This window comes from Grampus griseus (assembly GCF_964374135.1).
Source record: "Grampus griseus genome assembly, chromosome: 8".
In the NCBI taxonomy this organism is placed as follows: Eukaryota; Metazoa; Chordata; class Mammalia; order Artiodactyla; family Delphinidae; genus Grampus; species Grampus griseus.
Genome location: NC_139002.1, coordinates 40,867,209 through 40,891,918, shown reverse-complemented (window position 1 = coordinate 40,891,918; position 24,710 = coordinate 40,867,209). Strand labels below are relative to the sequence as shown.

General features: G+C 40.3%; 1 protein-coding gene across 1 annotated transcript in view; it reads left to right on the top strand.

Moving 5' to 3' along the window:
- FAT3 (FAT atypical cadherin 3) overlaps positions 1-24,710 on the top strand; it is a gene marked incomplete at its 3' end in the record, with an annotated part of 623,227 nt that overhangs the window by 473,912 nt on the left and 124,605 nt on the right. The window contains exons 5-8 of the mRNA XM_082661246.1: positions 1,479-1,793; positions 4,119-4,329; positions 4,741-4,809; positions 12,954-13,093. Of these exons, the coding sequence (XP_082517372.1) occupies positions 1,479-1,793; positions 4,119-4,329; positions 4,741-4,809; positions 12,954-13,093 (735 nt within the window). The remainder of the gene's footprint in view (positions 1-1,478; positions 1,794-4,118; positions 4,330-4,740; positions 4,810-12,953; positions 13,094-24,710) is intronic.

Sequence of the window (24,710 nt, the reverse complement as noted above, 5' to 3'; positions counted from 1 at the left end):
TGTTGTTGGATTCTGTTTGCTAGTATTTTGTTGAGCATTTTTGCATCTATATTCATCAGTGAGATTGGTCTGTAATTTTATTTTTTTGTTGTATCTTTGTCTGGTTTTGGTATCAGAGTGATGGATTTTTAAAAGAAAGCAAGAACTCCTATGAAAATTCATCTGAAGTCTATTAAATCCATTCTCCTAAGCTGCTTGTAAAAGAAACCTAACTAGATTGCAGTTCCATTTTGTAAAAAGCCATAAATTTGTTTTTCCACATTTTGGGCCTTTTTTTCCCCTCATTTTTCCTGTCAGGTTGCTTCATTAGGTGGAAAACTGGATGACCAGAGGCTGTAATTTACTGTTGTTTTTCTCCTATTGATGCTGAGTGCATCTTTATGTTCCTTCCAGCCTCCAGATATGTATTTTGAGGTAATAAGCTGTCTTATTCAAGGTAATGATTTAAAGATTGAGTAGAGGTTCCTCTAGGTTTTGTGGTTAAACACAATATCAAGAATTGCTAAAAGTTCAATACCTGACTTTAGGCTTAATAACAATGAGACCTCAAGCCTCTGTTTTCTCACCTGCAAAATGCGAGTAAACAAAACTGCCCCACTTACTGAGGAGAGTGTTTTTGGAAAATGAATGAGATAGTACATGGAAGAGTGCTTATATGGCCCCATCTGCATATTAAGTATTAATATGATAATAATTATCATCACTATGACCAAGAAGAAGATTATTCACACTAAGACTCAAAGACATTTTACATCTACCATGCAAATTCCTTATCTACATATTCTTCTTTTCTCTCTTCTGTCAATTTTCACAGACACGCATAAGAATAGCATCTCAGATATGGAAAGGGGTTGGCCATCCCCCCCACTTCCCACAGAGGAAAAAAATTATTTTGTGACTGTTAAAAACATATTTTAACTGTCAAAGGTGCTTACAACCAGCCATCAAAATTGTGAAGTATACATCAGAGTTTTCCTTTTGTTCGGCGACAATGTAAAAATCACAAATTTTACAGGAAGATGGAAAAGAAAGAAAGGAACATGAATACTGAAGGAATTCGAATGCTGATAGCAGTTCCCAAGAATTAGATGAAATACCCATGGGTTAACCTATAATAAAGGTTATATTGTTTTTTGTGTCTGTTGAGGGGAGCATATTTTAAGTCTACTACGGCTATATAACCTGACACATTTCATAAAGTCAATCCTATTTCTTCTCCCTCTCCGCTCCACACCACAATAAGAGCCTTGCCTCCTTCCTGCCCTTTCAGCAATGATTTCCATGACTGGATTTAGGGCCTTCCCTGCTTTTATGGATGAACTATGAAGAGTTATGCATTTGACATGAGCTACAGGAATAAGAGAAGTTGAGATGCCCTAAGGCACAGAATAGACCTTTCATGGGGTGGCAGGGGAAAGAGTGGCGAAAAACGTTTTTCTCTTTTCTAACTGTAAAATGCTTTCTCTTTCAAAACTCAGGTAACTGTGACAGATGGTGGTTTCTCTCCAAAACAGTCAACCATTTGGGTGGTGGTTCAGGTTTTGGATGAAAATGACAACAAGCCCCAGTTCCCAGAGAAGGTCTACCAGATCAAGCTGCCAGAACGTGACCGGAAGAAGAGAGGAGAACCCATTTATAGGGCTTTTGCATTTGATAGAGATGAGGGCCCCAACGCAGAAATTTCCTACAGTATCGTGGATGGGAATGATGATGGAAAGTTCTTCATTGACCCTAAGACTGGCATGGTTTCTTCCAGAAAGCAATTTACAGCAGGGAGTTATGACATTCTAACGGTAAGATTTTTCTGAACCTCAATAACATTAATGCGGGGGAGGAAGTTATTTTCTTAGTCATGTATATTTTTTAAGCAAAAAATCTCTGGGGTAAAAAGTGCAGCCACACAACAGTGGAAGGCTACTTTCTGTTTCAGTGATATTCTTAGTGAGGCCATTTCCTTTGGTTGTGTCCTATCAGCCAAACTCCCTATTCCCAGTACACAGCCTGCTCCATCATTTACTCAATTACACTTCCTGTGGCCCCAGATCACTTCAAGGTACTGAGCATAGATGTAAACTGAGGGGAGGGGAATAGCAGAGTGACATAACCTTCCCACCACTCATTATGTCCTGAAAATCTCCCAAAGAAAACAACTCTTGTAATTGTTGACAATGGGTTAGAACATGAATTTAGCTGTATAAATTGTGAGACACAAATCATAGCTAGGCTCATTCTGTAAAAAGTGAAGAAACTTAAGTAAAAAATGACTAAATTTTTCATTGTTAGAAAATTAAAAATAAAAACAAACATGAGCACCATCTCAAATAGAGGCTTAAACTCCCATACCTAAGGTGCCAGCCTGCACTCCCCATCCCTAACCACTTCAGACTTGTAATGCCTATGCCCAAAGGGGGACTGCTCAGCCTCACAGGTGATGGGCACTTCCCAGGGTCTCAACAACTGTCAAGAGTTAGCACCATCTTCCATCCTTCTCTTAGTCTTCAGCCTTGTCCACTGTGAATGGTCAAGCCTTTATTATTTTAAAGGATAGTCAGAGTGCATTTATTTATCTTTGTTACTCCTATGGTCTGGACTTGGATTCCTTTCCCTGCTCAGTAATGTATCCAGAAGAGTGGGCAGAGAAAAGAAAATAACAATAATAATAAAAAACAGCCCTGTTTCTACCATTAGCAGCTCTCATGTAATATGTGCTGTTGCAGTTGTGTGAGACTTGCCGATGGGAATCTTTGAGGACTGGATGGATTGCAGTGGATACTGTTGGTACCCTGTCCAGATCCCTATTATCAGGCTGGTGCGGACATCCCCCAACTGTTGTGAGTGTTGGCTGCTAAGGGCTCACAGCTGCCCCCTTCTCCAGAGGGTCATCCTTGGCTGAACTTTTTGGCCCAAGAGGTTCCACACTCCTACCCCAGCCCAGCAGCCCACAGCCAATAACTACTAACTGACACCAGATATAAAAGTCCAACCTCCTTGCCTCCAGGTGGATCCAACACTTTGATACAATTATTCAGCGCTCCCTTTGGGATCAGGCTGAAGTTAGACTTCAACTGAGACCACACCCTTGCTTAGCATCTTCCCCGTCCATCCTGCTTTCTTCACTCCCTTTCTCCTGAGAACACTTCCTCCTGAAACCATTTGTACACAAATCCCTATCTCAGACTCTGCTCCTAGGAAACCCTACCTAAGACATCTACCTTCAAGCATCCTTCATCTCACAGGAATTTTCTGGGGCAGGGTGTTCCTCCATGAACATAGCATTAGGGAGCTATGAGTTGTCACTGTTTTTAAAGGCTATAGCTATTAGCTCTGCACCTAAAAATGTTTTTATTGATGTAATATTTTTTAATCCATTTTTTATTTTGATTTTTAAATTTCTGTCATTGATGTCTGCTTGTCGGACTTAACTTCATTCCCCCCCACCCCACCCAACACACACATTTAAATCCAGGACACCACAGCTGTTAACCCTGCATATCTGAGCAAGGAAACATGCTTTACTCAGTCCTTATATCAGACCATAAAGAAGAGTCATTAACACCCTCTTCCTTACCCCACTGGCTAGAGGAGCCCATGTTTCCACCAAGAGAGGTCTCTTTCACCTCTTCAGAGTTAGCGTAACTGAAGGGCCTCTGAGACGAATTTTGCAAGGCTGATGCCTTTCCCACGCCCCCTCCCATTATCCTCCTGGAATCCTATGTGACAATTCTATGTGTCTATGTGATGCACTTTGTTCCCTTTCCAACACTACCACCAGAGGTATAAGGAATCAAATTAGCTCTTGCTACTCATGTAACTATCATTCGTGTCCGTAAAACACTAAAATTTGTAAGTGCACCATTTATTTTTCAAGTTTTCCACATCTGCAAGCTTGGCAGTGATTCAAATCACCTTCTGGCAAATGTGGTGTGGGCCCCCTACGTGACCAAGTTGTTTTCCCCAATTCCTGAGCCCATTCTCTCCAGATCTCCATTGTCTTCTTCCCCTTGCTGGCCCTGTGATAAGGAAGGACTCTCAGCCCAACAACATATGAGTGACAGATCGAGACTTCCACCAGGATCTGGGCTCTAAGACAGTTTTCTGTTCTCTCCGTGTGTGAGTAGATAAAGGCAGTGGACAATGGGCGCCCTCAGAAGTCCTCCACGGCCCGCCTCCACATTGAATGGATTAAGAAACCACCTCCTTCACCTGTACCGTTGACCTTCGATGAGCCATTTTATAACTTTACAGTCATGGAAAGCGATAGAGTCACCGAGATTGTAGGGGTGGTGTCTGTGCAGCCAGCTAACACCCCCCTGTGGTTTGACATCGTTGGTAAGTTCGAGTCCTCCAGAGCAGTACTGGGCAATGTAATCATTGACTGTTCAGAGCAACTAACAAAACAAACAAACAAAAAACACAACGATTAGCACTAAGATTAAAAGATATATAGTGCTGGAATGCAAAAGAGCCAGTAAAATGAATAATCGACCTGTGCTTTCATTCTGACTCTATAGCTAAGCTGAACAGAAAGTGCTCTCTGGCTGGATTTTCCATAGTACGTTATTTACTGCAATCTTAATGTCTTTCTGTGTGTCATTTAAATTCTATTGTCGCACTTGGCTAATCTCATTTCTAAATGTATTGATGGTACTGGACTTGCTGTCCTTCATTTCTCTCTTTTTCTTCACCTTTTTCTGCATTCTGTTCTTTTTTTTTTTCTGCTCCCGACTGCCCTGCTTCAAGGTGGCAAGCATGCTCGAGAGATGTTCTATATTCTACAGACAGCTTGTGGGCAGAACTGTTCAACAGAAGGTACCCTTAGTGCAAACACATTTGCTAAAATACAGCTATCCAATCTGCCTTTTACGGGTTTTTTTTTTTAAGCAAATTAAATTACATCTTTCATAACTGCCTGTGACAGGCTGAAGTGCAGCCCACAAATTTCATACATGCCTCTAACAGCTATTGCATTACTCGTATCCAGTGACTCCTTTGTTTGAGGTTTGATGGGTTTGGATTTGGGGCAGGAGTGGGAGGTTGTTTTGATTTCTTAAAAAAATTTTTTGTTCTTTGGTTTTGAGGTATGTGGGCTTTTTGTTGTTTTGTTTTGATCTTTTTGTAGGTTGGTTTAACTGGGCCTTTTCCAATTGAAAATTAAATTCAAGTAGATCCCAACCCCTCGGTTTTGCAGCAGGAGTGCCATTCGTAGACCAGAAGGCCCCACCAGGAGAGTCCCTGGCTGCTGTCCACAATAGGAAGAGCAGGAAATGCAGCCTAGATATATAGCCAGGGAGAGCTTCCCGTGAGAACCGAATACAGAAAGCAGATGGATGCAGGCAGGATAGACCTTGGAAACCAACCTTTAAATTCCTTGAAAGAAAGCAAGCAAGCACGCAAGGCTACAAAAAGAGAGGGCAAAACAGCACCACTGCCCTCCACAACCAGGCAGCGAGAGGCAGTGGAGAGGAAATAAGTGCTGAGGGCCAGGAAACAAAACGAGGGGAGAGAGCGTGCGTCAGCCCTGGATCTGACACTGCGTCGAGCTGGAGCTGACTTCCCACGGTTCTCCGTGGAAGGCAGCGAATCTAGAGAGCTGGTCTGGGGGAATCATTTCCTTCCACATGTCACTGCTTGGATAGGATGGGTAGGAACCTGCCTCTCTTCCCAGGAATGGCTGGGTCTGGGGAAAGCATTTAGAACATTCCACATCTGTTTCAATGAAGCACAGAAAAAGAACGCCCCATGGCCCCCAATCAAACTTCAGTAGAGGGTCCTCTGAACTCCCCAAAAGAAAGGACTTGTTTTCTGCCTATTTCATTTTATGGAATGCCAGTAGAACATCTGTGTTTTACTTAATGGGCATTAATCACACCATCCCTGTACATGACCATCCTCATTCCCAAGCTTTCAACTCCGTCTTCATTTCCACTTAACGCATTTGAAATGGAACCTCTTCTGATCCATTAAAGATGTCTCCGCTATTAAAGATGTCTCCGCTTCTGTATCTTCTCAGTCATTTTCAGGTCATTAAGTTATTATCCAGTGCAGTGTCTTCTTTCTTTGTGAAACAGAGGGTCACACCTATGCATCGTCTGGTTGTCTGTGCTGTCACCTTTGGTGATTCCTTCAGAACCACCCTCAGTCAGTCACAGAAGATGCATCTCAGTCTCAATGTGTCCCTGGTGCAATCATGACTTCTTTTAAATAACTTGAGGAAGAGTACAGTGGAAAGCCAACAGGCTGCAGGGCTCCTGCCATGCTGTCCTGAGATGTGAGAGGAGTTGCCCTCTGCCATCAGCCACCATTTCATCTCCCTCCTCCCCTGACGCTCCAGTTTGCAAGCACCTCTACAGCCTGACAGCACTGCTTCTCTCCCTGTGTGATGCATGCATGCAACCTCCTGACGTGCAGCACATCCCACCCACCCCAGGATGCCCTTGTTTGCACTTCTTGTCAGAAATCTTGCAAGCACAGCTTTTGCTGATGCTCAGTCTGACCAACCACCTGATCCCAGTTATCCAGTCACTTTTGCAATTCCTCAGCATCCCTGCATGTGTGTGTATGGTGTGTATAGGTAAGCATGCCTAGTGGTGCTACATGTAACCTTACTTGCATGAATTCCATGCCAGAATTATTAGTGCTAGTGTACATTTTCATTTGTGTTTATCTTAGCTTCAATGTTAACCCTTAAGGTCAAGGTCTTTTCCTCCTGATTCCTTCCTTCTGCCAATGCTTCTTTTGTTGTCCATCCACGGTGAGTGGAATAAACAATGGTGACCGATGGAGATGCCCCAGGCAGCCCATGTGTTAACATTACTGATGCCTCCTGAGACCCATCCAGAGTCAGTGTGACCTTCCACTGTATTCCCAGCCTGAGCAACACAGCACCTTTGACCAAATGAGGACTGGTCCAAGAAGAGACAGGCAGTTGACAAATGAAAGTCCTCACTGGAAGGAGTCCCTTTAGGCTGCTTCAAATCCATATCCAGGAATCATGATCAAAAACATGGCATCCGTTTTCATGTTTCTCCATCTTTATTCCTAAATCTATACTCTTTTTATAGAATCCTCTCAGTTTTAGTACACAAGTACTTCTCTTAATGAAGACCTACTGGGTTGTTCCTCTAGTGTAGATACTTCCATCACAGATTTCACTGTATATCTCGTAACATCTAGTCAAGCTTCTCCTGAAAATTGAACTTACTGGGCCAGATGCTCAAACAGAACGTGATTTTATTTCCATCCCCGCATCCAGCCAACATATTAAAATGTCAACTCTTTATTTCACGGCAAAACTACAAACTTTTCCCCGGGTGCTGGCTGCACTCAGAATGGATATGGTCCTCCTTCCAGAAAATCCCCCTCCTGAAAATCCTTTCTGATCTAAGACAGTCATATTTTTTTCAACCTGCTGACAACACCTTTCCCCTTCTCTAAAAACCTATTGTTTCCTTTATCATATTCAGATGTTTCATTCTTACTTTCAAGCTTTCTTGCTTGTTTATCCTTGGCCACTGAAACTCTCTGCTGTCTCTTCCCTTCCTCCTTACCTAAACATCTTCCCTGGCCAGGCTAACATAGAGGAGAGAGAGGGAAAGTGATTCTCAGTACTTAAGAAACATAGCAGTGTACTGTAGCTGGATAGACACCTATACAGACACTTATGGTTACAGACAATACCACCTCCCGGCCTAACAGTTATAGCTTACAAATACTATAACTAATGAATTCTCATTAAATCAGCAGAAATAGTGTTCCAGCATTCCTTTTCCCCTGAGAGTATTGTCTCCTCATTTCCATATTTCGAAATCTGCCCGAATCTTGTTTAACTGCATTTCTTTTCCTCCCACCGTGATATGAATTCACAAAAACCATGTCGAGAGCAAGATTTCGTTCCCAAGTCCAGACCCCGCCAACAAGGACCTGCCAGATACTTTCTTGTGCCTCCAAAGACACCACTGCTTACAATGTTACGGAGCTGGACTCTCCTTAGCTTCCAGAAACAGAAGCCCACTTGTAACCGAGTTAAGAAAGCTATAATTAAAAGGAAACATTATAAAGTTCAGCTGTTCTGTGGTTAAACAGCCCATTGCACAGCATGTTCCTTCCCTGTGTTAAAAGGGAAAGAAAATGAAGGGAACAAAACTAACCCACAATCCTTTGTGGCTTTATCACATATCTTCACACTTCTCGGGAGACTATGATTTCAACTCAGCAGCATCTTGATTTACATACTCTCTAATGTGCATGCAATCTGGTCCCTGTATCCTTATCCCATGGGCAAATATTTGTATTGTAAAGATCACCCTTATTACACACTTGAAACCATTCCTCTTTACCTCCAGTTTGATGGGGGAGGCTACCACCCACTTTTCTAGCTTTTCCCCTGACTTAGACTAGAAAAACTGTTTTCCTTGTAGACAGTAAGCACTTAAAATATCTCTGTTCATTTGCCTCACCCAATATGTAGAGGAGAGAAAGGCTGTTCTTTGAAAATAATCCTCTGATGGTACAAGGGAACACATGGGTCCAGCTCTAGCAGAAATACATTTCTGTGTTGCAGGTTCAGAAGCACTGCCTGGGCCCTTAGTTTGTCATAGGTTCCTGCGGAATTTGGGTTCTTGACTGCTTCTGTCTCATAAGCTTATACCTGTCCTTAGACAACCTTGTCCCTAATGGAGCCATCCCTTAATAGGGTTCCATCAAATAGGCAAGGTAAAGTCTTTGATGGTACCCTGACTAGCACTTCATCTCTCTGGGTCTTCTCTAACCTCATGGCCAGATTTCTTTATCACAAAACTCCCCCACACCCCTCCCAAGTGAAGCCATGTCTGTGTCCCATTTTTAATACAGCTCTTCCTCCATCACGATGACGCTTGCTCAGAGTCATCAGTTGACATCATTTCTTCTAATTGGATCCCGAACATGCCTCTCTTTTCTCCATAGCAACAATGTGGTCCATAGGAACACACCTGAAGAGACTTTAGGAAAATAATAAAAAGCCTAAAACAGCTTCGGATATTATCGTTTGTAAGAAAATGAATTTCAAACCAGATTCTAGACATGATTTTCCTTCCTACCACTGTTTCCCACCTCCAGCCTGCATCTCCTGCCTTCCATGTAAATATCCGTTTTAGCCCCGTACTGTGCTTGCTTCATTCCAAGGCAGAAAATTATTCATGATCAAGCCATAGAAATGGTGTTTAGCATTTTTCCTTAAGTTAGGTGTACATGCTGAACTTGAATGAACAGCTTGCGAACAACTCCTGTAATTCATTGAGATTCAGCGGCTCAGTGTTTTGGAAGCTTCTCCCATAGCTCGTCTCCCCTGGTGACTACTAGATTTTGGTTGGTATTTTTACCATCGCACGTAGAGTGGATTGGAATCATAGCTAGGGGAGAGGCCCGGAAGCTTCTCTAAAGGGAAAGCTGTGAGATAGTCAGCATTGGATCTCATTATGGAGAGATGGTGATTCTTTAAAGAAAAGCTTAACTAAATCATGGCCCAACACCCTGCTGCCCGGTACATTCCAGCAGTAGCTGCTGGCTCAAAGTAGTTTCATTCCTGTCCCATTTTTAAAGCTTTTTGGGACACTCCGACTTGCAATGTTTAACTTTAGAATCCAATAGAAATCCAACACGCCTCTCTCGTGCTCTTTGTTTACTCCTTAACACCCGTCTTGACCGAAAATGATCAAAGAGAAATGTCCCTGACATGAATTCTCTGTTATGTGGGCTGTTCACAACCTCGCTTTTAAGCATCTCTGCCTCACACCCCTGCAGCAACGCTCAGGCTGTGACTTCTCTTAATTCCCCACTTTGTTGAAATCAGACCAGCTCTGCAGTGTCCTCCCTCCTCCCCACCCTTTGTTTAGCCCAGCGCTGCTGCCCCAGCACACTCTTGGCTTTGCATGTTGTTACTGGCTCTGAGGAAGCACATCTTCTTTAAACAGAATGCTGCTAGTGAAAGCAGACTCCTTCCATTTAATATTCTCACCCCAGATGAATTGGACATGGGTTCCTACAAAATGAAATAACCTTTCAGGCTAAAAGGGAGCCTGAAAACTGAGGCCTGGGGGAGAGAGATGGAGTCGTTCATGAAATGGGAGGCTTAAGTGGTAGGTTATGAAATTGCGGGAGGGTTGATGGTGAACTGCTGGTCCAGATTCTGTATCCCTTGTCAGAAATTCATTTTAAAACTCAGGGAAGATTTGGGGAACCTGGTTTTACATGAAATCTTGGTTTAACTAGGAGCTAAAGCCCTAGAAGTGAGTATCAGAGGCTGCTAGCCTTATTGATGGACGGAAAGACACTCACAGGCTTTCTTTGTCTATCTCCCCTGCCCCTTTCAACTTTTCTGTTCTAGAGTATTTGAAACAGTAAAGGTGAATGGGGGAGATACACACACACACACACACACACACACACACACACACACACACACACACAGGCAGGAGGAGAGAAAACTGTAAAAAATCACTACCATATTGAGGAGAGTTCCCTGTGCTCTGCCCAGTGTTCTCCAATAACCTAAATGGGAAAAGAATTTGAAAAAGAATAGGTACATGTATATGTATAACTGAATCACTTTGCTGTACACCTGAAACTAACACAACATTGTTAATCAACTATACTCCAACATAAAATAAAAATTAAAAAACACCACCATAAAAGTAGCCAAAAATGTTTTTTGATACAAAAAATGACTAATAAGAAGGTGCACAATCTATATGCCATATGTAAAATATGTAAATTTTATGCCACTAAGCACATGAAACGATGATGTATTTCTGTATAGGGAAGGCCCCGAGGAAAATGTGACTCTAGGGCAGTGAGGGAGAGGAAATAGAATTGCCCCATGGAAACAGTAACTGAAACTGGAAATCTTTGCTTGTGTGTTCTCTAAATTTCATTTTTATTTGTCTTCAAACTGGAGCAAATCAAAGGCTTATAGTTAGTGTAGTTTCTGTTTTACTTTGACCTACAAATTTTCACCTTCCAAAATAATTGACCCTCCTCCACTCCCCCCCAAAAAAAATCATAGTACTCAAATTTAAGAAAGTAAAAATCTTTGTTAGGAAGACATTCTAAAGATGATTTTAAATGTGATTTAAAATATGACTTAATACCCACTAGAAATGGCTTGAGAAGTTGCTTTCCCATCTTTCCTTCTACACAGTCTGAGGCAATTTTATGTCTTTTCTTTGAAAGTTTCCATGGCAGAGGTTTTTTTTTCATAATATACCACTTGATAGCAAATGATTTTTCTTTGCTCATTAGGAGGGTTATTCAAGACACTTGAATCAGTCGTACATTTCATTTCATGTGATTATCAAGATGAAACATTCCCTTTGAAATAGGCATGGTGACCTAAGGCTTACTTCCCTTTCAGCCTAGATTTCCTCCCCTTTCTCTTTATCCTGTTCTTCAAAAGACATTTTTTGGAGTTAACATTTAGTATTTCTCAGTAAATCAATTAAAGATATTAAGTGGAAGATGAGTCTCTTTTTGAGATGAAATTTTTGAAAAATACATCTCCAAGCAATTCTCTGGTACACCCATATCTCCTTAACTTTAATTAAATGTCAAGGGCAATTATGTTCTCTCTAGCAATTAAATAATCTCAAGCGTATATGACAGCTGCACGCAATAAGTATCTGAAAAACCTGATCATATGTATGACCAGGTTTTTTTTAAATACACCATATTATTTATTTCATGTCATTATACATCAGATTCCAGCAGTTCAGGTAAAATTCTCTTTTCCTTTAACTCATCTGCCCATTTCTAATTCTAATATCATAGAAATTGTATATTGTTGACTGATAATCAAAATTAAATGCAAAAAAAGAGAAGCCAAGATTTCTTTTCTAAAATATGAAATTCAGTAAATGCATTGCCCTACGTGCTGTAGTTAAATAAAATTACTGTCCAAGAACAAAATTTGTGGACATGATGAAATTTCAGGCTAAAGTAAATAGAGCTTGTGAACATATACTGATACTTAATTAAAATTGTTCCAGCACTTATACCAGTATCTTCTCTCCCCTTAAAAAAAAAAATCTTTCATTTTGAAAAAGATCATAAACTACACTTTGGTTCACAGAGATGGAAACACCTACAGTAATTTCCACAAAGTCTATGCTGTCTTAGGCACATCAGTTACAGCTTATGGATTACACCTAGTTCAGGGGGAGAAAAGTAAAGTTTTCTAAACTTTTCTATGGATTATTTTATCAGTTGATGTTCCATAGCTGATGTTTTCATCTCCTTCTTTCCAGATTTCATTTTGTAAATCTCCCATAAACTTTCTATTTTGGGGGGAGGAAGTTAAGTCACACTGTCAAGATGGCAAAAATATATTTCTATAAATATCCCAACTTACAGAGAGAGAACTTTTAATAAGAAATTCAATTTTATTGCTTTTTCTTATTTTCTAATATTTATAACTTTATTTCTGACATCTAATTGAGGGAATCTGAACTCTACCAACCACATGTTTACCATCAATCCTGGAATGGATTTCAGAGTGTCTACTCATTTTTGTTAATAATAATTGGACTGTTTGTTTACCTAGAATTTAATCTATCAATACTTTGGAAAAGCAAAAGATCTACAAATTCCTAGCCCAGAAGCCACAAGGGGTTGAAGGGACTTTGGCTTTCTAAATATTTTCTGGAGTCAGTTTATGCTTCACTGCTATAACATTAGTGCTGAGGGGATTTTTGCAATACATTCTTTTTTGTGATATTTGTTATGCATTGTAGAGGCTGTGCTTTGAAATATGAATTAAGTTAAAAAACAAAGGGTCCCATTTAAGATGTACAAAATTGAGCAATAGGGATGCCTGTCAAAAAACGTTTCTATATAAGATCTCCCTTTAAAGCTGTATGCTTCAATATGTGTAATAACTTTTCGGATATGCTAATTTCCTGTTGTTTTTGTGAACTCGTCAGGGGGCAATTTTGACAGCTCTTTTGACGCAGAGAAGGGCGTTGGGACCATTGTCATTGCAAAACCTTTGGATGCAGAGCAGAGGTCCATCTATAATATGAGTGTGGAAGTCACCGATGGGACAAATGTTGCTGTCACTCAGGTAAGATGTCAAATTACTAAATAGTGGGAATGCCGAGAAGTCTGCTAAAGTCAGAGGTGCAAGCAATTAAAATATGTGTTGAAAGTAGTAAATTATGTCCATGGATTTTTAGCACTTAAAAAAAAAGCATTTGCAAGAACAGCTTAGACAAAGGATTCTATCAACAATATTACATAACTTAGCTGCCTCTTTCAAGAAATTATGATTTTTCATGCATGGGAGAGTGATGTGTATTTGTTTCCCGATCATTTCCTGTAAGATTTATCTCTTTGACAACAAAGTCAGCTTTCCTTGAATTTACAAAGAGAAGGACATCTGTAGTGTCTGAGTTAACTCACCATGATATTCTTCACCTCCTCATGCTTTAGTCACAGAAAGTTAAAGCTAGAGAATGCCTGAGTCCAAATTCATTTTACAAACTAAGATAATCTAAGTAATATATCCAAGGTCACACAGCCTTAATAAAGAACAAGAGAGCTCGGTGTCCTGGCTCCCATCTCCCGTTCCAGACCCTATGCCAGTGGTTCTTCATCCTGGCTGGACAGTAAAATCCCCTGGTTGTGGAGGATGTTAAAACCAATAAAGCTTGTGCCCCATCCCCAGAGGTCCTATGTGATTCTAACATGCAGCCAGGTTTGAGGACCATCACTTCTACTCTGCTACTTGAGTGTTCATGAAAGGGCGCTGAGAACAAGGAAGAGGAGAAAAAAATCTCTGGGTGAGGGCTTCCCTGGTGGCGCAGTGGTTGAGAGTCCATCTGCCGATGCAGGGGACACGGGTTCGTGCCCCGGTCTGGGAGGATCCCACATGCCGCGGAGCGGCTGGGCCCGCGAGCCATGGCCGCTGAGACTGCGCGTCCGGAGCCTGTGCTCCGCAACGGGAGAAGCCACAACAGTGAGAGGCCCGCGTACCGCCACAAAAAAAAAAAAAAAAAAAAAAATCTCTGGGTGAGACTAATACAGTGTTAGATATCAATATGGAGCTGATTTACCCTACATATGAGATTTTTGTTTGTTTGTTTTGTATTTTAGCACCAGAGACCTTAAGCCAGTTATAGCAGAGGACTGGCACACACACACACAGCCCCTAACCCCTCCCACCCTCCCTGCCTCTCTCTTCTGTTCCCATGACCCCAGAAACCATCACTAATGGATCAAGGGTCTTTGTTTGTTTGTTTGTTTTGGTTTCTTTCCTGCTGAGCGCAGATGTGGCCTCAGAATCCTTCTCAACACAATGCTTCAGGTATTGAAGATGAAAAGTTTACCAGCCCTAAAGTAAGCAAGTGTTGATTTATTTCAACTATGATGTAAGCGTTTATAACAGTGTGGTTTTTAAAAGGGGAGAGGAGAAGGGTTTTATGTATTTGTCTGTCCAGCTGTCTCTCAGTTTGAAGCTGTTTCAAAAACATAATGAGACTCTTTCCTTTGAGACTGTAAGCATAAAGTGGCAGAGTTTGAAGGAAACAGTAGCTTTGGTTTTAGTACAACCCTTTTACTTTTCATCAGATAAACTGAAACCCAGAAAGGGGACGTGACATGCACTTGATAAGGCAGCCCGTGTGTATCAACTCCTGATCTTTCAACCCATGTCCTTTCCTAGGATGAATATACGACCCTATTTGCCTGAGAGAATCCCATTTATACTTATTGCACCGGTGTAATTATCACACTCAAAGTTGCCCCAGTTGAGACAGTAAATTGTATGGCCCTACCTAAATCCAGACTGCTTCAGAGTATCTTCAAAAGATAGAGATACCTGGAAAAGACCCCAAGATTGAGATCCTGCATGAATCACACAATCTAAAGACTAATACAAAACAACCCACTTGTAGCATTGCTAAGTCTTTAGTGCTAATTCACTTTAAATGGGAATTTAAATTAGACTTTTTAAATTAGCCGTGTCTTAACATATCCAACTTCAACCTTTTAGCACCACTTAGAAACATAAGACGTATTTGGATAAAATACAAATAAAAGCATGGAATCCTATTCATTACTTACTTTTCTCCAGAGTTTCATAACAGTGGAATTAAATGGTGATTCATTGTGCCCAGAATGTTATAGATACATATTAAATATTTTAGAATGAATTAATGGATAGTAGATATTACATTTTCAATAGGGTCTGAATGGCAGGTATGCTGGATCTCCAAAGCACACAACTGATAAATGTTAACCAAAAAAAAATTATCTATGAAACTTTTATTTCAGAAATTCATTAGGACCAGATGATAAATCATTCAACAGCATCTTTTCTACAAATATTTCTTGAGTTCATACCATGTGCAGGGAACTGTAATACATGCCTGAAGTCACAGTGGTTCAGAGTTTTAAACCCAGATAACTGATGTGCACCCACTTTAAAAAAATTAATATGGAAGCATGTATTACAAGACTTTGAATGTACACGTTGTTCACATCCTGCTTTTGCTGATCTTACTTCAGACTAGTGTACAGTTAGGCTTGTCTCTAGAGCCGTTCAGGAATTAGAGAATCGGGGTGAACTTGGAGGTTCCCTTTGGCAAGCCCAAGCTCAATAGGTTAATAAATTAGGATATCAAGAGATTTTCTTGTCAAAAGCTCCCAAGTTACCCTGTGTCTCCAGGGCCATGACCTTCTCAAGAAGTGAGAACTAACAGTTTCCAAAGCATAAATTTTTGTGCCAACATTATTACCATCAGAAAACCAATATTCTGTCTATCTGGGTGTATTTGAGCCTGAGGACCCACCAGCCTCTGCCAGTCCAGGCCTCTGCTCACATCTGCCATGGCTCCTCTGGCAGTGCTGACAGGAGCAATTTCTGAATTAGTCAAAGCCCTCAGTGTCAAGGACATTTTTACTAAAAGGATATTTGTGGAAAGGAAAGGCATTCTAGGCTTCTTTTAGAAACCACTAAAGCACACTCCAACCCATGACCTGAGGCAACTTAATGATTTACCATCAAATGGAGATTCTTCACCATATAACAGAAATGTCCTGTAGCCCCCAAAACACCTGTTCAGTTTTCTTTGGGGAACTTTTCTCTACTTTGTTCATTTGGAACCATAAAACATGGTATGACATGGGCTTCAAATCAGCCATAAAAAACCTGTTGAATTTCACTTCACAAATGTCAAATAAATCACAGCCTCAGGGACCTCTGTGTCTACAAGAAAACCGTTCCTTCATCTTCAGTTTTGGCCTGTTCTCCCAGAATTCTTGTGCCTCAGAGCTACAATATCTGGTGATGAATAAACATCCTTTTCCTCTCTGAGATTCTCTAGCATGAGTACAGAATGTAAAAGGGTTCGGTGGACTTCAAGTTATAAGGATGCAGACGTACTAAACACAAGAACAAAGCATCCTCTTTACAAAAACCTCCTGGACAAGGGCCTCAGTAAAAAGAGTTGTTGATTTTATGTAGGATATTATTGTGCTTTATATAAATAGCATAGTATTTGACAAACTGGGCTTTGTAGGGAATAAATCCATGTCCTAATCCCAACTCTTCTATTTACTAACTGAGTCACCTCCAGCCGGTGCAGGTCACTTAATTTCTCTGCACCCTAGTCCCTTCATCTATGAAATGGGGGTACCAGTACCTACATCATTAGAGGTGCTGTGAGGATTACATGAGTTTACATATACAGAATAATAGCAAGGGAGATTGGTTCAAAATGGCAGAGTAGAAGGATGTGCTCTCACTCTCTCTTGCAAGAACACCAGAATCACAACTAACTGCTGCACAATAATCGACAGGAGGACACTGGAACTCACCAAAAAAGATACACCACATCCAAAGACACAGGAGAAGCCACAGTGAGACAGTAGGAGGGGCGCAAAAACAATAAAATCAAATCCCATAACTGCTGTGTGGGTGACTCACCGACTGGAGAACACTTATACCACAGAAGTCCACCCACTGGGGTGAAGGTTCTGAGGCCCACGTCAGGCTTCCCAATCTGGGGGTCCGGCAACCGGAGGAGGAATTCCTAGAGAATCAGACTTTGAAGACTACTGGGATTTGATTGCAGGACTTTGACAGGACAGGCGGAAACAGAGACTCCACTCTTGGAGGGCACACACAAAGTAGTGTGCACATCAGGACCCAGGGGAAGGAGCAGTGACCCCATAGGAGACTGAACCAGACCTACCTGCTAGTGTTGGAGGGTCTTCTGCAGAGGCAGGGGGTGACTGTGTCTCACCATGAGGACAAGGACACTGGCACCAGAAGTTCTGGGAAGTACTCCTTGGCATGAGCCATCCCAGAGTCCACCATTAGCCCAACCAAAGAGCCCAGGTAGGCACCAGTGCTGGGTCACCTCAGGCCAAACAACCAACAGGGAGGGAACCCAGCCCCACCCACCAGCAGACAAGTGGATTAAAGTTTTACTGAGCTCTGCCCACCAAAGCACCAGCCAGCTCTACCCACCACCAGTCCCACACATCAGGAAACTTGCACAAGCCTCTTAGCCTCATCCACCAGAGGGCAGACAGCAGAAGCAAGAAGAACTACAATCCTGCAGCCTGTGGAACAAAAACCACATTCACAGAAAAACAGACAAGATGAAAAGGCAGAGGGCTATGTACCAGATGAAGGAACCAGATAAAACCCCAGAAAAGAAACTAAATGAAGTGGATATAGGAAACCTTCCAGAAAAATAACTCAGAATAATAGTAATGAAGATGCTCCAAGACCTCGGAAAAAGAATGGAGGCAAAGGTAGAGAAGATGCAAGAAATGTTAAACAAAGATCTAGAAGAATTAAAGAACAAACAAACAGAGATGAACAACACAATAACTGAAATGAAAAATACACTAGAAGAAATCAATAGCAGAATAACTGAGGCAGAAGAACGGTTAAGTGACCTGGAAGACAGAATGGTGGAATTCACTGCCACGGAACAGAATAAAGAAAAAAGAATGAATAGAAATGAAGACCGCCTAAGAGACCTCTGGGACAACATTATACGCAACAATATTCACATTATAGGGGTCCCAGAAGGAGAAGAGAGAGAGAAAGGACTCGAGAAAATATTTGAAGAGATTATAGTCAAAAACTTCCCTAACATGGGAAAGGAAATAGCCACCCAAGTCCAAGAAGTGCAGAGAGTCCCATACAGGATAAACCCAAGGAGAAACATGCCAAGACACGTAGTAATCAACTTGGCAAAAATTAAAGACAAAGAAAAATTATTGAAAGCAGCAAGGGAAAAATGACAAATAACATACAAGGGAACTCCCATAAGATTAACAGCTGATTTCTCAGCAGAAACTCTACAAGCCAGAAGGGATTGGCATGATATACTTAAAGTAATGAAAGGGAAGAACCTACGACCAAAATTACTCTACCCGGCAAGGATATCATTCACACTCAACAGAGAAATCAAAAGCTTTACAGACAAGCAAAAGCTAAGGGAATTCAGCACCAACAAAACAGCTCTACAACAAATGCTAAAGGAAATTCACTAAGTGAGAAACACAAAAGAAGAAAAGGACCTACAAAAACAAACCCAAAATAACTAAGAAAATGGTAATAGGAACATACATACTGATAATTACCATAAACATAAATGGATTAATGCTCCAACCAAAAGACACAGGCTTGCTGAGTGGATACAAAAGCAAGAACCATATATGTGCTGTCTCCAAGAGACCCACTTCAGACCTAGGGACACATTCAGACTGAAAGTGAGGGGATGGAAAAAGATATTCCACGTAAATGGAAATCAAAAGAAAGCTGGAGTAGCAATACTCATATCAGATAAAATAGACTTTAAAATAAGAATGTTACAAGAGACAAGGAAGGACACTACATAATGATCAAGGGATCAATCCAAGAAGAAGATTTAACAATTATAAATATATATGCACCCAACATAGGAGCACCTCAATACATAAGGCAACTGCTAACAGCTATAAAAGAGGAAATCAACAGTAACACAATAATAGTGGGGGACTTTAACACCTCACTTACACCAATGGACAGACATCCAAACAGAAAATTAATAAGGAAACACAAGCTTTAAATGACACAATAGACAAGATAGATATAATTGATATTTATAGGACATTCCATCCAAAAACAGCAGATTACACTTTTTTCTCAAGTGTGCACGGAGCGTTCTCCAGGACAGATCACATCTTGGGTCACAAATCAAGCCTCATTAAATTGAAGAAAATTGAAATCATATTAAGCATCTTTTCTCACCACAACACTATGAGATTAGAAATCAATTACAAGGAAAAAAACACAAACACATGGAGGCTAAACAATACATTACTAAATAACCAAGAGATCACTGAAGAAATCAAAGGGGAAATCAAAAAATACCTAGAGACAAATGATAATGAAAACACAACGATCCAAAACCTATGGGATGCAGCAAAAGCAGTTCTAAGAGGGAAGTTTATAGCTATACAAGCCTACCTCAAGAAACAAGAAAAATCTCAAAAAAACAATCTAACTTTACACCTACAGGAATTAGATAAAGAAGAACAAAAAAAGCCCAAAGTTAGCAGAAGGAAAGAAATCATAAAGATCAGATCAGAAATAAAGGAAATAGAAACAAAGAAAACAATAGCAAAGATCAATAAAACTAAAAGCTGGTTCTTTGAGAAGATAAACAAAATTGATAAACCATTAGTCACTCATCAAGAAAAAGAGGGAGAGGACTCAAATCAATAAAATTAGAAATGAAAAAGGAAAAGTTACAACAGACACCACAGAAATACAAAGCATCCTAAGAGACTACCACAAGCAACTCTATGCCAATAAAATTGACAATCTGGAATAAATGAACAATATCTTAGAAAGGTGTAACATTCCAAGCCTGAAACAGGAAGAAATAGAAAATATGAACAGACCAATCACAAGTAATGAAATTGAAACTGTGATTAAAAATCTTACAGCAAACAGATGTCCAGAACCAGATGGCTTCACAGGTGAATTACATCAAACATTTAGAAAAGAGCTAACACCTATCCTTCTCAAACTCTTCCAAAAAATTGCAGAGGAAGGAACACTCCCAAACTCATTCTATGAGGACACCGTCACCCTGATACCAAAACCAGACAAAGATACAACAAAAAAATAAAATTACAGACCAATCTCACTGATGAATATAGATGCAAAAATCCTCAACAAAATACCAGCAAACAGAATCCAACAGCACATTAAAAGCATCGTACACCATGATCAAGTGGGATTTATCCCAGGGATGCAAGGATTCTTCAATATTGCAAATTAATCAATGTGATACACCATATTAACAAATTGAAGAATAAAAACAATATGATCTTCTCAATAGATGCAGAAAAAGCTTTTGACAAAATTCAACACCCATTTATGATAAAAACTCCCCAGAAAGTGGGCGTAGAGGGAACCTACCTCAACATAATGAAGGCCATATACAACAAACCCACAGCAAACATCATTCTCAATGGTGAAAAACTGAAAGCATTTCCTCTAAGATCAGGAACAAGACAAGGATGTCCACTCTCACCACTATTATTCAACATAGTTTTGGAAGTCCTATCCATGGCAATCAGAGAAGAAAAAGAAATAAAAGGAACACAAATTGGAAAAGAAGAAGTAAAACTTCACTGTTTGCAGATGACATGATACTATACAAAGAGAATCCTAAAGATGCCACCAGAAAACTACTAGAGCTAATCAATGAATTTGGTAAAGTTGCAGGATACAAAATTAATGCACAGAAATCTCTTGCATTCCTATACACTAATGATGAAAACTCTGAAAGAGAAATTAAGGAAACACTTCCATTTACCATTGCAACAAAAAGAATAAAATACCTAGGAATAAACCTACCTAGGGAGACAAAAGACCTGTATGCAGAAAACTATTAAGACACTGTTGAAAAAAATTAAGGATGATACCAACAGATGGAGAGATATACCATTTTCTTGGATTGGAAGAATCAGTATTGTGAAAATAACTGTACTACCCAACGCAACCTACAGATTCAATGCAATCCCTATCAAATTACCAATGGCATTTTTTACAGAACTAAAACAAAAAATCTTAAAATTTGTATGGAGACACAAAAGGCCTCGAATAGCCAAAGCAGCCTTGAGGGAAAAAAATGGAGCTGGAGGAATCAGACTCCCTGACTTCAGACTACACTACAAAGCTACAGTAATCAAGACAATATGGTACTGGCACAAGAACAGAAATATAGATCAATGGAACAGGATATAAAGCCCAGAGATAAATGCACACACTTATGGTCAACTAATCTATGACAAAGGAGGCAAGGGTATACCATGCAGAAAGGACAGTCTCTTCAGTAAGTGGTGCTGGAGAAACTGGACAACTACATGCAAAAGAATGAAGTTAGAACACTCCCTAACACCATACACAAAAATAAGCTCAAGATGTATTATAGACCTAAATGTAAGACTGGACACCATAAAATTCTTAGAGGAAAACATAGGAAGAACACTCTTTGACATAAATCACAGCAAGACCTTTTTTGACCCACCTCATATAGTAATGGAAATAAAAAGAAAAATAAACAAATAGGACCTAATGAAACTTAAAAGCTTTTGCAAAGCAAAGGAAACTACAAACAAGATGAAAAGACAACCCTCAGAATGGGAAAAACTATTTGCAAATGAATCAATCGACAAAGGATTAATCTCCAAAATATATAAACAGCTCATGCAGCTCAATATTAAAAAAACAAACAAACCAATCAAAAAATGGGCAGAAGACCTAAATAGACATTTCTCCATAGTGGAAATACAGATGGCCAAGAAGCACATGAAAAGCTTCTCAACATCACTAATTATTAGAGAAATGCAGATGAAAACTACAATGAGGTATCACCTCACACCAGTTAGAATGGCCATCATCAGAAAATCTACAAACAACAAATGCTGGAGTGGGTATGGAGAAAACAGAACCCTCTTGCACTGCTGGTGGGATTGTAAATTGATACAGCCACTATGGAGAACAGTATGGAGGTTCCTTAAAAAACTAAAAATAGAATTATCATATGACCCTGCAATCCCACTACTGGGCATATACCCAGAGAAAAGCATAATTCAAAAAGACACATGCACCCCAATGTTCATTGCAGCACTATTTACAATAGCTAGGTCATGGAAGCAACCTAAATGCCCAGCAACAGACAAATGGATAAAGAAAATGTGGTACATATATACAATGGAATATTACTCAGCCATGAAAAGGAGCGAAACTGGGTCATTTGTAGGGACATGGATGAATTTAGAGACTGTCATACAGAGTGAAATAAGTCAGAAAGTGAAAAACAAATATTGCATATTAACGCATATATGTGGAACCTAGAAAAATGGTACAGATGAACCGGTTTGCAGGGCAGAAATTGAGACACAGATGTAGAGAACAAATGTATGGACACCAAGGGGGGAAAGCAGCGGGGCGGGGGGTGGTGGTGGTGTGATGAATTGGGAGATTGGGATTGACATGTATACACTGATATGTATAAAAAGGATAGCTAATAAGAACCTGCTGAATAAAAAAATAAATTAATTAAACAAAAAAATAATAGCAAGAGGTTGAAACATAATGAATGCTCAATAAATAGTAGCTACTACTGCTATTATTATTACCATTATCACTTAATGTCTCTGAGCATTTGTATCATGGGGACTGCCCCACAGGTTGTTGTGAGAAATAAGTGAGTGCCTGAGACAGTGCTCTGAAAAAGGGATTATCCAGTGCTGCATCCCAAACCTTTAGTGGAGAACCATCTTGGAAACCATCTGACTAGTCTTGGGGTAGAAAGTGAGAGATGATCCATTAAGGCACTGTCAATGCTGATGAACCATATAGAAATTGTCAAGAGCTCTGTAAGCACACAAGACCCAGAGTATGTTAGTGAGCTTTTCCTGGTTCCTGATGGTCCCTCCCGGGTTGGCCACATTTGACAGCTCTTTGACAGTCTTTTCTTTGCCTAAAACCAGCCAACATTTTTGAGTGCTTTCTGTATTCCAAGAATTATCCCAAGTTATTAAGAGCTGACTTCCAATTTCTACAAATATAATATTGTGGAATGGTAGCAAATAATTCATGACGGGCACCAGAAATAACATTCATTGGTCTAGACCAGAGCATGAATAATGTTGAGTGGAGAAATTTAAAACCAACACCCTGGTTCCAGCTATGTTCCCTTCTGTCCACACCCCCTCCCAACCTCCACATCCAGCTGCTTCCAACAACCTGATGCAAATCAGAACCTAGTTGTGCAAACAAATTAGACTCTTCAAGATAGTTTGAGTCCCTGGCAGATCCTTGAAGCTTATGAAATTGTTGGTATATTTTGGTGTGCATGTATATTTTTTCAGAGAGTAGCCCCTTAGTATTTATCATGTTTTAAGTGGGTAGGTGGCTCAAAAATGGTTAAGGTAAACTAACTCCTCAATATTTTCATTACTCGGAAACTCTAGTTAAAAATTTCAACATGCAGTCACCCAGGCTTCCTAGGAAACATACATACCTGAGGGGGTTGTTGGTTTTCTGATGCCTCCCTGCTCTGGTGACTGGGCTGGCTGCTGCCATGGTGTTTCAAAGCACTGTTGTTCTGGGTTAAGAAAGAGTTAAGTTTGCCTACCAAAGTCCTGGATAGCAAATAGGAAGTTAGCTCCCTTCAAGAAATTTTTATAAAATAGAAATAATCTGTGAAAAAGGGTACCACTGTTCTTCAGCATTATGGAAGTATTCCCCACTTGTTGTCGTAGAAGGTCAGAGATGAGCAAGGGTGTCTGGCTTAGATGAGAAGAATGAAAAAATTAAGAGAAGTGGGACAGTCTGGTTGGCAGAAAGGTGAGGAATCACAGGAACACTGGCTGTTATAAATAAGAAGGGAAGTGGGAACATCCAGGTGAGACCAGAGGTTCATAAGGGACAGGAATAATGAGATGCTGAGAAGGATGAAGTTATTGTCCAAACATACAAGAGCACCACAAATCCATTTGAAGAGAGATTCTACTCTTAGCACCCAGACTGTGGTCTCTACATACCATTTCCCATGGAAAGGAACCAGGATTCCTCATAGAAATAGCTGATTCCAGGTTTGGGGCAGGAGCCTGGGCATCTTATCCTGCCAGAAAAACCTAGTGGAATCTTGTTAGAAGGTGACGAGAGACAACTTGAACTGCCTTCCACTGGTCATAGATGGGATAATTTGAGCATCAAAAAGAATAATTATTATAATGGACTGAAACACTTAAAATAGATTAAAAACCCAAGTGTTTATATTATATTCAAAAACAAACAAACTCACTTAACTCTCACAATTACTCCATGAGGCAGGTACTATTTGTGGTGGGCAGAATGCACCCACGTCCCACACCCAAGATGTCTATGTTGTCCTAGTCGTCAGAATTTGTAAATATGTTACATGGCAAAAGGGGCACTCAGATGTAATTAAGGATACAGATCTTAGGATAGGGAGAGTCTCCTAGATTATTTAGGTGGACCCAGTCGAATCACATGAGCCCTTAAGCAGATGATTTTGTCCAGCTGGAGTCGGAAGTGATGCAGCAAAGGGGAAGTCAGAGATTCCAAATATGAGAGAATTTGAAACATCATCGCTAGTTTGAATATGGAAGATGCAACACAGCAAGGAATG